The sequence below is a fragment of the Fulmarus glacialis genome, unplaced genomic scaffold (genome assembly GCF_000690835.1).
Source record: "Fulmarus glacialis isolate BGI_N327 unplaced genomic scaffold, ASM69083v1 scaffold8775, whole genome shotgun sequence".
Taxonomy (NCBI): domain Eukaryota; kingdom Metazoa; phylum Chordata; class Aves; order Procellariiformes; family Procellariidae; genus Fulmarus; species Fulmarus glacialis.
In genome coordinates, this window is record NW_009213591.1 from 1 (window position 1) to 15,229 (window position 15,229).

At 47.9% G+C, this 15,229-nt stretch overlaps 1 protein-coding gene across 1 annotated transcript in view; it reads right to left on the reverse strand.

The window, feature by feature from the left end:
• Positions 1–2,446: 2,446 nt before the first annotated feature.
• The window catches only part of LOC104077115 (lysine-specific demethylase PHF2-like), a gene marked incomplete at both ends in the record, with an annotated part of 25,896 nt that continues 13,113 nt past the window's right edge, over positions 2,447–15,229 (reverse strand). The window contains 6 exon segments of the mRNA XM_009578233.1: positions 2,447–2,579; positions 2,582–2,737; positions 3,945–4,054; positions 4,986–5,081; positions 6,796–7,073; positions 15,168–15,229. The exon segment at positions 15,168–15,229 is cut by the window's right edge and continues 38 nt beyond it. Coding sequence (XP_009576528.1) covers positions 2,447–2,579; positions 2,582–2,737; positions 3,945–4,054; positions 4,986–5,081; positions 6,796–7,073; positions 15,168–15,229 — 835 coding nt within the window.

Here is a 15,229-nt window from a genome sequence, read left to right on the forward strand (position 1 = left end):
GCCGGGGCAGGTTGCTTACCTGCGCCCAGGGACGCAACCCTGTGAGCACACCCCGCTCAGGGTGCAGGCTCCTCTCACCCCTTTTCTGCTGGGGCTCCTCCTGCCTCCACAGCGCCAGCCCTGCTGCCCTGTGCCCGCACCCTGACACCCAGCCTGGCTCGCCACGCCACTCGTGGGTGACCTATTTACCCACAGGGCGACAGTCCGAACCCAGCCACGCCAGCACCGTCCCGCTCCTTAGTGCCTCACGGGGAGGCTGCACACGCACAGGCACCCCACAGCTCCTCGCACCCGGCAGGCCGCTACAGGGCCTGCCTTCACCATGCACCCGCACGCTCCCAGGGGATCTCCGGGCACCTCTCCGACATCCTCTAAGGGAAAGCTGTGGCACAGGGATGCTGAGCTCGCATGGCACCATCAGTCCTGGGCCAAGCACTGCTCTGAGGACGCCTGGTCCCTTGCCCACCACACTGAGACCAACCCATGTACCATCGCAACTCCACATTTCTTCTTGCCCTCTCTGCCCCTAGCACTAGCGAGACCACCTGCATCCAGCCTTGCCAGAAGGACACTGAAAAGACGCATGCGCACACACACACACACACTTTCTTCCTACAGATTCAGGCTAGCACCAAGGCACTGCAACACACCCAAGGTGGACAACGTTCCCTCTCCCCATACCGATGAGAGGACACCACCACCACGAGCCCCGGCCCTTGCTCATGAGCTGTGCGGGTCAGTGAGGTCTGTGCTCCCTGTGTACTGGTCCTCAGGGACTGGTGCAGCTACCGCAGCTGCTCGCTGCCCCACTGCTCGCCAGCTACAACCTTACGGCCAGAAATTCCCCTGGTCACTGAGGCACCTGGGACTGCCAGGCACAATACAAACCCCAGCAGCCTTTCCTCTTCCCATCATGCCGCCATTGGTGCACTCTTGTGCAGAGACTCAGCTCCTCTCCACTTTTCCCATTTGCATTAAGTGCCCCAGCCTTAAAGACCATGACAGTGTGGGTGACACTTTCCATGGGAAGTTTCCTCATTTCTCATCCTTTCGCCTCACTTTTTAAGACTGAGAGACCTTCCCTGAGGAGGTCCTAGAGCTCCCGAATTCTGCTTATCCCACCATCTCCTTCCACAGTCCCTTCATTCCCAGTGATGCCCAATCTGGTAGTCCCCAGGCTCAGGACTCCCCTGTGCTCCATGCAGAGAGACGCCCTGAAGTCCCCTTGGTGCCCCCAGCTGTCCCAAGACCCTGCACAGGAGGCCCTGAAAGTGCTCCGCTCCCTGCGAGGTCAGCCACTCACTTTCTTGGCACATGGCTCCTTCCCTCCTCTGAGGACTGAGCTATACCACGGGCAAGGTGTGATCCACGTGCCTGGTCAGGCTCCCGTCACAGTGCCCTGACTGGGCCACTCAGTTCACCAGCCAGACTGGGGTTCGGCTCCATTCAGCACTCCTCTTCCCATCACATCTTCCACTGGCTTGGACCTGTTTCACTAATGCCACCATTTCACCACAAAGACACAATTCCAGGCAAATACGTTCATCCTACTCCAGTTCTGCAGACAACCACAGGTATTACCAGCTCCTGGCAGGACCCTAGCACCTACCACGGGCTATGCGTGTCCTCCTGTATGGCCCATTCAAGCTGCTCTGATATTTTACTGTTTGGCAGGATGCCATGCACTACCTCTGATTTGCTCCACTCAAATATACGGGAATGCAGGGAACACTGCCACGTTGCCTCACTTTTTAGAACAGGGCCTCTCCCAGTGGGATCGCACACTTAATCTTCACACTACACAGTGCCTGTGCCCCACACCTGCCTCTGTCACGCTTTCTGAGCAAAGTTCAAGCCGAGAATAGGAGGTCCAGGTCAGCCTCAGCTTTGTCATGCTTTCCCTATAGCCACCAAGAGACCTCATCCTCTCTCTTGGCTTTGGCTGTGTTACTCCCAAGGTTTCATATTCCTCTGCTCCCTTGTGGCAACTCTCAAGACAGGTTTGCAGATTTGCACTGCTCTACACCCGCTGGGTAGGATGTCCTCATGTACATGTCAGCACGGGTACTGGCGTACAAACACCACCCAACCACACCAGTGCCTGACCTAGCCCTGGCAGAACAGCCTTCATGGATGCATCTTCCCCTGGACAAGGCTTCACCAGACAGGCTGGACTGTGACGTGACCACTGCAGGTGTTCCTCAGGAGCCTCGGGGCATGCTCAGGAGTACTTCCTAGCATGGGATGCCTCACACCCTGCAACAAACAGCCCAGCAGCAAAACACATATTTGGGCCCACAGTGCCAGGACAGCCAAGGCCATGGGCCCTGTCTGCGACCAGATCTGACCTGCCGAAGCACTTCTACATACCCGTGGCAGACACAACATGTGAGGGCCCTGCAAAAGGCATGGATTACATGACCAATTCACCCTTCCCCATTCCTACACCATAACCCCAGGCGTTTCCTGGTACCTTTGGCGGAGGCATTGTTCTGCGAGGATGATGAGGGTCTCCTCTGTGTGAGGAAAACACCGGGTGCCATCGGCTGCGATCCCCTGTTAGGCTGGGCGACCCCCAAGGGGTGCTGGCCCCTGCGGTGTACTCGTGATCTGTGAGGCTGCTGGCATGTGACTCCAGCTTCGGCTCTGGCGAGCTGCCTTCCTGAGCCGGTTTGTTCGCGTTGTTGGTTGACAGCTTCTTTTTGGTATTTTTTTTCTTCTTGCCTTTTTGTTCCTCCTTTAAAATGACAAACATGAAGCTCAGATTAATCCCCGGAAGACCTTTAGCTACGGCAAGGGCCAGCGGCGTTGCTTAGGGTCCTGATACAACGAAAACCCACGAAGTTTGCCACGTACAAACTGCTCAGGGTCTGTTCCGATACCATCTCGCTCACAGCTCTCTCTGCTGCATGCACACGCTTGCCTTTCTCGCATCTATGCATGCGCTTTGTGCAGAGCCTCCTTCTTTGTTAACTCTGCGTACACTGCGGCGAGTGGGAGCCAGCCAGGACCAAAATGACCCTGCCTTGGGAGACCAGCGTGGTTTTGCATGAACGAACCTTTCGATGTTCCACAAAAACTGGCACCTCCTATCTTCAGGTATCTTCATACACTTTCACAATAGCATGGAGGATATTAAACATCCCACTGATTCACAGGCTCTGCTTCCTGCTAGGACACACACGTTATCTCTCGACCTGCAACTGCACTTATACATACATACTATGAGAACCGTCACCATCCTGTTTCCCTTGCCTACCTTCGGTCCGCTTCTTGATGAAACCCTGCCACCATTCTTAGAGCTCTTCTACTCAACCGTACGCACCACAGAAGCCCAATGCCACCAAAACCTGCATCTCCAGCAACCTGCCACGGTGTCTCGGCAACCTTGCTCCAGCAGACCTTACCACCTTCGCGCCTCACGGTGTCACATTTGTGGGGCCTATGTGCGTTAGGCACTTAGCATCTATCTGACCTCTCCAGAGACCGGACACTTATCAACACCCAAAGTGCCTCAATATCTTTGCTAAACTGACCCATAGTTACCCACAGTTCACCAAATCTTTGGAAGTAAATCCTTATGCTCCCCAGCAGCCGATTTCCACAGACAAGGCAATCACACCAGTCAGACTCTCAAATACTCATCAAGATGCGGTTCATGCACACTCCTTTTGGGCAGCCTCCGTCTGTCTTAGCCTGGTAGCTACGCTCGCTCGCTCATACTTCTCTACACTTCCGATACACCGCCTGCTCTGCGCTGTGGCGTTACCAGATATGCTGCGACACTATTGGACTTTTATCCCATTTGTTTCCTCTGAGACTGCTGAGCCTTGTGCCACTGGCATGAATAAACACTGAGGAGGACTGGCTATTTGGGCATGACTCTGCTGTTGGGGGAGAGGGCTTTCATCTCCTGACAGCTACTACTTCTCAAGCAACCTCACCTGCTGTGACAATTTTGCAGCAGCAGCGGCGAGTCCAGTTTCAATGGAGGCGACTCTCGTGCCCTCTCGCACCGGTCTGTCTTGTCGAGGCACCGAGGGGCCAACTCGTGCTACAAGGAAAGCAGATGCAGGTGAGACGTGCAGAATGTGCCCGTGTGAGCAGCGTAACCACATACTGGGCAGCGAGGCTCTGCCCTCCTCAGCGGGAGGGCCAGGGATGCCGCAGCCTCTGCCCTTCCTTCCCCAGGACGCGCGTGAGGGCAGGAGGTGCCGACAGCCTCCAGTCACAGTGGCTTTGGGGGGGGATGTAACACAGCTAAGCAACTTCACTGGCAGCTGCAGCTACCTGAAGCCAAAGCCACGGGAGGTTTCTGCCTACCCTACACATATGAGCGACTCCAGCATCATTTCCAAATGGACAGTGTTCACCACCCCATCAGCTGGGAGTGGACACGCAGTGCCACAAGCTGATGAGACATGGGCTGTTTGTCACACACACAGCAAGCCGTGGAGGCTCCCCTATTAGTGGGCCACATCAAAGGGGTCTAAAGACCCCCTGGCATGTCACTCTGGTGAGCTGCAACAGACCACCAGCTTTGGCTGAACCTGGAGGAGACCACAACAGACCAGCTTTGGCTGAACCTGGAGGAGACCATTCCCACACTCACTCTCATTTCTCTTTATGCAGTCAACACCTAAAAGCCATGGCTACTCAGCTGTCTGGGGTTTCACTGTTATACCACTGCTAAAGTGGCTGCCAATTGTTCCATCACCAAGAGTGTGAAGAAAAATAAACCAACAACCCACCCACGAATGACTTTTTCCTGCCAACTGATTGACGGAGGAAGGCTAACACTGCTCGGCATGAGTCCCAGCGCATGGTATCACCTCCCACTGCACCGGAAAGGGTAAATCCTTCACATGATAAAGAAATTGCTAGTTGTGGTCTTACAATTTCTACACTCCTTGAAAAATGGCCGTTTTTTTAGGGACCTGCACAACTTAGCCTGACCCTAGGCAGCACAGACCATATGGACTTACCCGTTGGACTGTAAGGGGCATCATCTGAACTTTTCCTTTTCTTTGATCGGGATTTGAATACTGGATTATCTTCATCTGATTCGAGAGAAGGGTAAACTACAGTAGGAAACAAAGGCAATAGTTTCAGTATAGGAAACGGCTCTACCCTGCAAAGAGGCCCACTTGCTCTATACAGGTGTGGTGACTACAGGCATCACAGCTAGAACAGGGGGTCCCCCAGAGGTAGCACTGAGTGGTGACACAGCTGCAATACTCAGGGGACCTTCTCCTGCTCTCATCCACACACTACACTTGGGAGCTGCTGTCATTAAACTCTGACAAGCTACTTTTAGGATACCCAGTGAAACTTCTGAGACAGGAAAAATCAGTCTTGTCTGTGGAGCGGCAGCACAGCTAGAAGAGGCACAAACAGGTTTCCTTATCGCAAGCAAAATTGGTACTGAAGACATGTCAGCCAGCCACTTCATTCCGCACCACACCTTCCCGGCCCGTATGACTCCCGCAGTCAGGCCGAGAGAAATGAGACATAGTGTGAGTATCCAAAAGATGAACGTAAACCATTCTACCAAAGGACCCTTCACAGGCCTCTGGGATGAACACCTGTCTGTCTAAATTTTGTCCCAGACTTCACTATAAAGTTTCTGTATTTTTTTTTTCACGTGTTTGTTTTTCTTGCCAGTTGCCATTTGTTACATCGCTACTGATTTTGGCATTATTGTGGCATTTGGCCATTGACACCAGAAGTCTGCTGATCAGATGTGGCATAAACAGAGCCTCTGGAAACCAAGCCTGCTCGCTCCATTCACTGGCAGCACAGACACATAATAAGCAAATCCACCCCTCAGTAGAGCAGAGCCTTGTTCATGCGTGGCATCTGCCTGTAAACCACACCCCTGTCCAACAGCTTCACGGAGCTGCGCTTTCCCAAAGCACCTTCCAGCACTACCACTGCATCCCAGCACATGCAGTGCACTCTGAACGGCTGGGCAGCCTTCTTCTGCAACATGTCACAGCACCTCCATTTTGCCTTGGCACCTCTTATAATAACGTGAAAACACACACTCCTTTTTTCCAATTGTAACACATGATTTCTGATGGCCGTACTTGCCAGGGAGACTTAAACACACACAAAGACTCTCCTGTTATGCAGCATAAACCTCTACCAGCTTCTTGCCCATTTTGGGACTTCAGGCTTTCCAGTCCTTATCAGTCTTCACATGATTACTTTTCTTCATTTCCTCACTTCTTATATTCAAAAATGTTCCTGCAGATTATTATGGCAGAACTGATACAACTGATGCAAACTGGCTTTGTGCCCATTTCTGCTTCAGATGCTTGCATTCTCTGCCAACACTCAAAATACCATTGGATCCATTTTCCAAGTACAAATTCAACTTCTCACTCATCTTAGCTAGATATTTTATTGCTATTGTGCAGACAAGGACATTTCTGTTTTAAGTACCAGCACCTGACACACACTTCTGGGACAGTTTCTTGTTTCTTGGCTGACTGCTGCGGTTTCAGTGGGCTTCCATGCCTTTTAAGATCTTCTGACTGTGACATGCCTCAAATACAGTCTACCTGGATGGCTGTATCACCACCGACTCCGTAGTCAGTCTACCTATCATACAGTGTTTGCTTAATTTTGCCGTGCAGACCTCTTGTTATTTGCACTCCTTCTTAGCAAAATACCCAGTCGATTTCAATGTGACAGAAAGTGAGCAAGCGTGTCATGAGAAACGTGGGGGGTACAAATATGTACATGCATGCCCAGGCACACACTCACTCAGACTGCTTTGTTTGTACTTACCGTAATCTGAATCTTTAAAACAGGCATCTAAGTGGTCCTGATCTTCATCGTAATCTTCGATGTCAATACTGTTCTTTGTGCTTTTCTTTAGTAACCGCTTGCCAGCATTTTTGTTGCTGCCACCACCCGTTTTTTTAGAGTTCTGTGTGGAGATGGAGTTATTCTTTGCCTGACTGGTACCCCATGATGTCTGGAGGCAGGACTCTGACGACTGGAGGTTTGCCATCGATAGCATGCCCTGGATTGCTTCTTGCGTGCTGGGTGAGGCAGGTGGCTGACTGCAGGGAAACATGGAGAAATACAAGAGCTATTAGCAATTCCAGAAAACAGGAACGCCTCACAAACAGTTGACTCCTTTCGCTGCACAGTGTTGCTGCCCTTTGAGCAGCTGGGCATGCCGCAAGTGACACCAGTTATTTTTATGCTGACAGCAGTATCACACACAGCACGTTAGATTTGGGGTTGCCGTCCCTGAAGCCAGGAAGCTGTGCGCCACGTGGCTGGGCATGTGATGGGCAGCTCCCTGGGGGCTGTTGTCGCTGGTGGGCGAGGACAGGGGTCAGGTAACTTTTCAAAGCCTGTAACAGCATTCCCAACAACGCAGTGTCTCTGTTACCAACTCTGAGGGCTTATGGGTCAGCACTGGAGAGGGATGTCGTGGTGGGCTTCTGCTATGTACTGCCAAGCAAGTGGAGGAAGAATTTGAACAACTGGAAGGAAGCTCATGATCACAGGTCACAGTTCACACTGGGGGCTGTCACCACTCCAGCATCTGCTGGAAGAGCAACATGGTAGGGCACAAGAAATTCAAGAAATTTTGCAGTGCATTGGGAGGGTTTTCTGATGTGGATGTGGGATGGACTGATTATGGGAGATGCTGGAGAGATACAGACTGGATGGGTGGACTACAGGGTGGGTGGAAACCTTGCTGTCATTGAACTTGTTTTTTGGTATTTTATTGCCAGTTGTCAACAGGCATGGCACATCTACTACAGAAAGAAATACATTCCTACAGAATAGGCTGAGGTCAAATGATGTGTAAATTCTGACTGGCATGTACTCTTAGCGAGGTGGGAAAGTGCGCTCCCCACAATATAGAAGAACATAGAAGAATGACAGTCTCGTCAGAGAACGCTAGACATTAATTCTGCAACAGAATTTCCAGAACTTTGGAGTTCGGGCAGATAGTGAAATGCAAAAAAACTTGCTGTGGTAATGATATTTTTTACAATTATGCAATAGAAGCCACTAACAGACAGCATTTCCCAAGTAAATTAGCAGTACCACATCGCTTTCTCTTACTTGATCTTAATTTAAACCACTTTAAACCACTATAGGACTCCAGATAGAGTAACGTACAAGACATAACGGGAGTTTCTGGGCACTAATTGCATTTATAAATAATCCTGAAAATGAGTTAAGACTGGTGTTAGCAGCTAGCAACTCAACGAACAGAAGAACATCGAAAAACTTATTTAGGAAAGAGACATTTTAATCCCTTCATTATCATGCCAGATGCCTTAGCCTTCTCCCCGTCAAAGGCATATTTTGCACCATCTATAAGAAATTAACATATTTTCTTTCAATTTTTTCCCCCAACTGTTTTTGCAAACACTGGACTTTCAAAACACTGCAAACAGACCATCAAACACTGACCACTAAATGGGCAAATCAGAGAGGAACTGCCTTAAGCAACACAAGCTTCAACAAATAAATCGTGGAATATGATCAAAACCAGTGGTTCTGAGAGTCAAACCACAACCTGAATGTGTGGGTGAAATGTCTCAAAGAGACAGAGCTGCACACGGGGCAAAGTGTTTCTCATTAGGGCATGTGCTCACGTGTGCTTCCATTAGAAGTATTTTAGCTTTCTAAGCCAAAAAAAATTCAGGAAGAATCAGGAAGCGATTTTTAAGCTCTGGAAGGCCATATCCCCTTTCTGTAGCTTCAGCAATGATTTTAGAAAAAACATTTATGAAAGTAAACTATCTGTGAATTACAACTATGACTTAAAAAACATTTAAAATGAGTGCAGGAGCAGGAGCAAAGCAGCCAGAGTGCTTCTGCCCCCGTGCTCCCTTCCCAGCAGCCAGCTGGCAAGGGCCTTTGAACACACAGCGAGGTGGCACTTGGCGATAGCCTCTGCTCTGCAAATCCCAGCAGCCTTGCTTTCCTTTTCTCAAGCTAAAAAATGATGTTGTCGATGAACAGAGAAAAGGACATTTTAACAAACTGACTGGTAGCAGTTTGTGCCTTTTGCAGCGGGCTCCACTTCAGTATTTTGCACGGCCTCCCTTTTCGGGATTTTATTGTTTCCTTTTACTCTTGTAAAGACAAGGACACGTGATTGAGAGATTAGTTTACTGCAATAACCATTTGCTGCCTAGCAAGCATCTGGTGATTTTCAGCTGCGTATCATGCAGGAGCTGAAAGAGGTCCACACTGGAAACTGCCAGCTTCCCCTGCAACACGCTGCACCGCGTGGTAAACCTCGGTGCAGCCACTGCATGGTCCACAGGCAAAAGAACCGCTCAGATGGCCAAAAAGGCATGGCCAAAGCAGCACAGTGGCCACCTGAACGACCCACAGGGCTGGGCTGTGGAGGACGAGTCCTAGGTTCTCCAGGCCCAGCTCTGAGCTGGTACAGAGCCCAACGGGCCAAGCTTGCAGCCACACCGAGCAGCCTGAGCTCGCGCGCCTGCTAACGAGCCACGTGCATCGTCACCATCAGCAACTGCCTTTCTGCTGCTGCTCCCGAGAGTTGAAACTGGCAGGACATTATTAACAGGGAGAAGCACCATAACAGAAGGGAAAATCTGCTGTTAAAACTCATCCCAAATAAAATCCCCCCAGGGCTGACCAGCCTGCAGTGCTGGTCAGGACAGTGGGATGAGGAGCGGGGAAGGGCAACCCATCTCAGTGGGAACCTGAGGAAGAAGACATTGGTCTGTATGGCACAGATGGCTTTGCGCCCCACACACAGTGCTCTCTGCAACTATTTGTTCTGTTGGGTTTAAGCGTTGGGGCCTCAGTGTCCCAGAACAGCTTGCCGTTGCTAGCAGTATCTTCATCAGGGAGGACAGCCGTAAAGCATCCCTTCAGGCTACGTTTTGGGGCTTTCACATTGCCTGTGTTACCTGCCTAGAGCATTGACAGCATGTTCCAGAGCGGGTGGCAACAAGCAAACAGCCGTGATCGTGACAAGAATACATACAATTCAGTACGGACAGACTGAGGTTTTACCTCCTTAGTTGAGGCTGGCGCCTGCGCCGTCGCACAGGAACGATCCCAACACCCTGAAGGAGAGGATATCATGCAGGGAGCCGGTGCCTCACTTTTCACAACCAATTCTACTACTGCCATCTCTCTCTGAGGGTTCAACATCTCGAGGCAGACCATCTCCTTCTTTCCTTCCACAAGCAATTACCGAGCCTTTCACCTATATCCTCATATTTAGAAATTTATTAATTTCAGCAGAATATTACTCATTGAGGGGTGGCTTTTTCCGCATTCTCCATCCTACACAGATGGCTGGAGGCACCAAAGGGCAAGGCAGAGATGAGAGACAGTAAGCTCACTAATGTCTCACCTCGCCTCTGAATAGCTATCGCCCAGTCTCATCTTAAGATTAGGGGAAAAATAGATAAGGGAAAAGGAAAGCCACAGGAACCACTGAGCATTTTCTAAATGGAAATAAGAACTAACTTGAAACAAGAACTATCTCATAGGGTTACAGAGAAGACAGAGCCAGACCCTTCTTGGTGGTGCACAGTAGGATGAAAGGCAGTGGTCACAAGCTGCAGCAGGGGAAATCCCAATCCAACACAAGAAGAAAAGGTCCATAGTGAGGGTGGCCGAGCAGCTCACACAGAGAGGCTGCAGAATCCCCATCCCTGAATAAAACTCACCAGGGCAATGCCCTGAACAACCGGGTGAAACTGCAGCTGGTTGTGCTGTGAGCAGGCGGCTGCACTAGGTGACTTCCCGAGGTCCCTTCCAACTGCCGTTACTCTGGAATACTTCAAATAAGAACCACTGAAAAACAGCTGTGCATGTAAAGGGAAGGCAATAAATTACCATCCTCTCTCTGTGATAGTATTTCCCTGTCATTTCTGCATTTCCGCTCACCCTACCTGTGGCCAAATGCAAATGAACCACAAAGAAGAAGTGGAGCCAAGACAGGAATGACTTATCAATATTTTGGAGAAGTCATGGTTGTATAAAACTATGGAACTATGGAACTCAATTTCAACTACAAAACCAGTATTTCCTTCCATTTTTGAATCAGACCTGGAAACAACAAATAATTTTGCTCAGTTCAAGATCACGTGACTACCAGTCCCTCAAAGCTTTTTTCCATATTCCACTTCAATTCTTTCAGACTGTTTCCACATTTACAGCAGTTTCTGCAGGACCTCTGTCATTATCTCTCGCTACCATTGACAGAAGTACGGGAGATGCAGCTCTTTAGAGCAATCTAGGAAATGCCATCAGGGCATTTGGTTTGGTCAGCTGCAAATGACAGTCCGATATTTTACAGAATAAAGTTTCACACAATTCAGATAAGGTCATTATCACAAAAAGCCCTGACCTGCTTCTTAAGTTACTGCTGGGGCTCAGCAGCTCTGGCACTGGTCTGACAGGGCTCCATGCTTCCCACTTGAGAGCTGGCTCTCATCTGCACAGACCACTGTGTGAGCAAAGGAGATTCCACATAGACCTACCTGCACTACTGCTACTTGGAGTATCCAGAACACACATACATATATATATGTATATATATAAATACATACATATGCCTACCCTTTATCTGCCTTACAAGCAGAGAAAGATGGAAATTGTTCCTGAGAGTCAGACATGACCACATTGGCATTATGTTGCGACACAGTATGTTTGCATATCATGTTTCTTCCATTTTTTAAAAAAAAAACACGTTATGGCCATTTTAAAAAGTCTAGCATAATTATGAAATGAAACATAGTAATTTCATTTATCAGGAGCTTTTTTCAATCAAGCTGCAACACACACTGCCAAAGCCTAATTGTTTATACAAGAGCCAAAATTGATATGACACATTCCCACTAAACTACCACACACAGTGTAGTAATTCATGCAGAGTTTAGTTATGTGACTGCGTTTGTGACTTTGATTTCAGAAACCGCAAAGTCTACAAATACACTGGGTACAGAGCCCAGGCTGAAGGGAGGAAAAAATGAAAGGCCCAAGTCCTACTCCATTACTGAGTGGCAGTTTTAACCCATTGCAGACAGCAAAAGACACCTCCCAAGCAAGGAAGAGAATCTTTGAGGACCATTTCTTTAACCTATTTTTTCCACTTACCCCTGCATTTCTGCACATCGTAAACAGGCAGTGAACCCTGTTATACACGGAATGGTTAGTAGTGTAAACATGGCCAAGGCGGATTTCTTTTAATTCTTACAATGGTTGATAAATTTTCTTATTTTATACCAAACTTCAAGCATGGGAGTCATATTGCACTGGCAACTTTATTCCCAGAGTTAGATACACCTAACTACCTGCCAACATGTCTAATTACCTGCCAAAAATGTAAGTGTAAATTCAACATAAACAGTTCCGTTATGCACCATAACACAGAATGGAAAAGAATTCACAGGAACAGTCAAATAGACAACAAGTGCCAATGCGATTATTTCTTCTGACGAGCAGGCACAGAGTTGGGGCCAAATCTCAAGAGAGCAGGAAAATCTAGAACCACTGACCCACTTGAGCTCAGACAACAAAAAATATTCTATTTCCTGGGAGCTGCAGACACATTGGTACCTCTCCCCATACCCTCCCCAATCATAGGCGGTGGTTGACTGTTTCGATCAACCACTCCTTGCTATGGGGAAGACAGTAATGGAGGAAAACCAGGACTAAACTGGGATTAGATCTCTTCCCTAGAAATAGCAGCCTTGTCAAGATAAGCCTTCCAAGGATATGTAGTGACTATGTTACTTGATTTTAAAATCATTGGCTTTTTTCACCCCCATTAGGAATGAAAAGAGAACTCTTACAGGAGACTCCGCACGCACACCTCTGTTCAACGCAGAGATGAGGATCCCTGTCGCTGTGCTGCAACAAGTAATAAACTCTAAATGTGGATGCACAAAGGCAAGACTGTCTCTCACAGAGCTGCCTGGTACTTCAAAATTGATGTACCCTGCATGAAGCCAGTCTATATAATATGCTTTAATCTCTTGCAACCATCTAAGCTGCGAAAGAGACAATTGCCTAATAAATTGAGAAGGTTGAACCAGAAGATGTTTCTGGTTCAGCAATACTCCCTCCTTTAGATTCCTCTGTAGCTCTGTCACCACACTGCAACCTTAAAAAATTCCATCGTCCCTCTCAACATCAAAAAAACTATCTTTTTTTTTTTTTAAACTCAGTGATAAAATTTGCTTCTATGGTTTCCCTTGGTAACTTATTCCATATGTTCCCCTTTGACCATGAGGCGTATCTTTTGGAATTCTCAGTTATGGCTTTTAACTTCCAATCTTTCCCAGGTTTAGATAATATCTTCCCCTCCGAGGGGACCTTCTCATTCCATTTTAACAAGTCCTTTCAAATTTGCACTTTTCCTGGGTCACGCACACCCAACACCCAGTAAGGGCACAGCAGGGGTGAGCAGGACAGCACCAGTTTCTTTTTGTCCAATCTGTTCTCAACTCTCAGACCACTCCTACAGCTACTTCTACCTCCTCCACAGGTTCTGTGGCTTTGCATAACCAAGGCAGAGCTAGAGAAAACAGGGAGGAAAAAGATGCTGGGGTACCCCAGCAACCACCGAATGTGGCACCACTGAATGTGGTATCTGGCTTTACTACTCAAAGCAAATTAGTTTTGCTGCTTTGCACGTATAAAATGGTGCAACACACTTCTGGCTTCCATGCATCTGCTATATGAATCACGAGTAGGATAAATGCTGCTTCAAGCAGCCAACCTGGAGAACCAACATGTCCTGCCCCTCTGGTGAAGGTGGTTTTCAAATGAAGGCAGAGTGGAGATGGAACTGGCTTATTAAAATGCCAGACAAGAATAGCATTACCGCACGTTTCACATCATTTCCCACATCATCACCCAGCCTGTCATTCTCACCTTTCAAGGATAATTCCTTTGTTTGCACAACAGGCACATTTAGAAACTTGTGCCAGCAACTTACCAACAGCCCACAGCTTCCAAAAGTACCAAGGCTATGGTCCCCGTGGAGCAGTGGAAAGTGCTTAGGGGAACACCTCTGGGTTTCTACAGATGGGGGACAAATCATTCAGTTAAGACTGCCGCAGCAAAGATCTACTTAATCAGCAGACTACTAGGGAGCACAGGGCATAAGACGTAGCAGTTCATGTCTGCAGTGTCATTCTATGCATGGAAGCCATAATCTCAATTATGTTCCCAAAACCCTTCCCGGGGATTTGTTCCTAAGGTTTGAGTTAAGCAAGACATTTCCATATATGTGGAAAGTCCCACTAGCTCATTTCGAAACGACACGCATGCTTCTATTACCTAATTCTCTATCAGTAGTTTAAGATCAGACTGGGCCTGAAAAGAGTGGAGGTAGTGAACCCATACATTTGTTTTGAGATCGGCCCAAACAAAAACCTTGTTCCAGACAATCCTGAACCGCAGGATTTGAGTCTATGAACCACATTTTCCAATTTTGCATTTCTTTTCACTGCTCACTGTTTGGATTACTAAAAGATCTAGTGCTGTACCTTATTAACCATATTCCAAAACATCCAGTGTCAACTTCAATGTCCACCTACAGTGGTCCCATATGAAACACAACCAAGCCCAGGCAAGCACTTCCATTTTAGGTGTAGAAGTACCCACAAAAGAGTTTGTTTTTTTCCAAACCATGTGTTTTGGTGGGGAGAAGAATGATGACCGGGGGTATGAGGGAGGGTAGACGGTTTCCTATTTTCTTCTTTCAAACATTTGACATTTGGGCAAATGTGCAGCACCTTACAATGCCTTATGGAAGGAATGCTGGTCATTTAGATTACTTTATTACATTATTACTACATTAAAAAACATTATTCATCCCCTCAAGCTGCATTCACTGAGCTCTCTCTTCCTTTTGAATGATTCATCTATTACAGTATTATTGCTAAAATGGATGTTCAGCATTTATAGATGTGAAAAGCCTCTATTTGTTTAAATTTTACCACCAAAATCTTTCCCACACACTTTCCCACCTCTCCCTCCAGATCACAGGATAAAGGAAGAATTTGCTTACTGGAGAAAAAGCAGTTACTGAGCTGCAAAATTCATTCTCTCTCTCACACACACACAACCACAAAAGAGCAATTTTTGTTTACGGGTAAAAAACATTCCTTGGTGCATACCTGTTGGTGTTATACTCTAAACCCCCAACTTCCTTGCTTGCCTGCAAAAGATCAAGAATTCC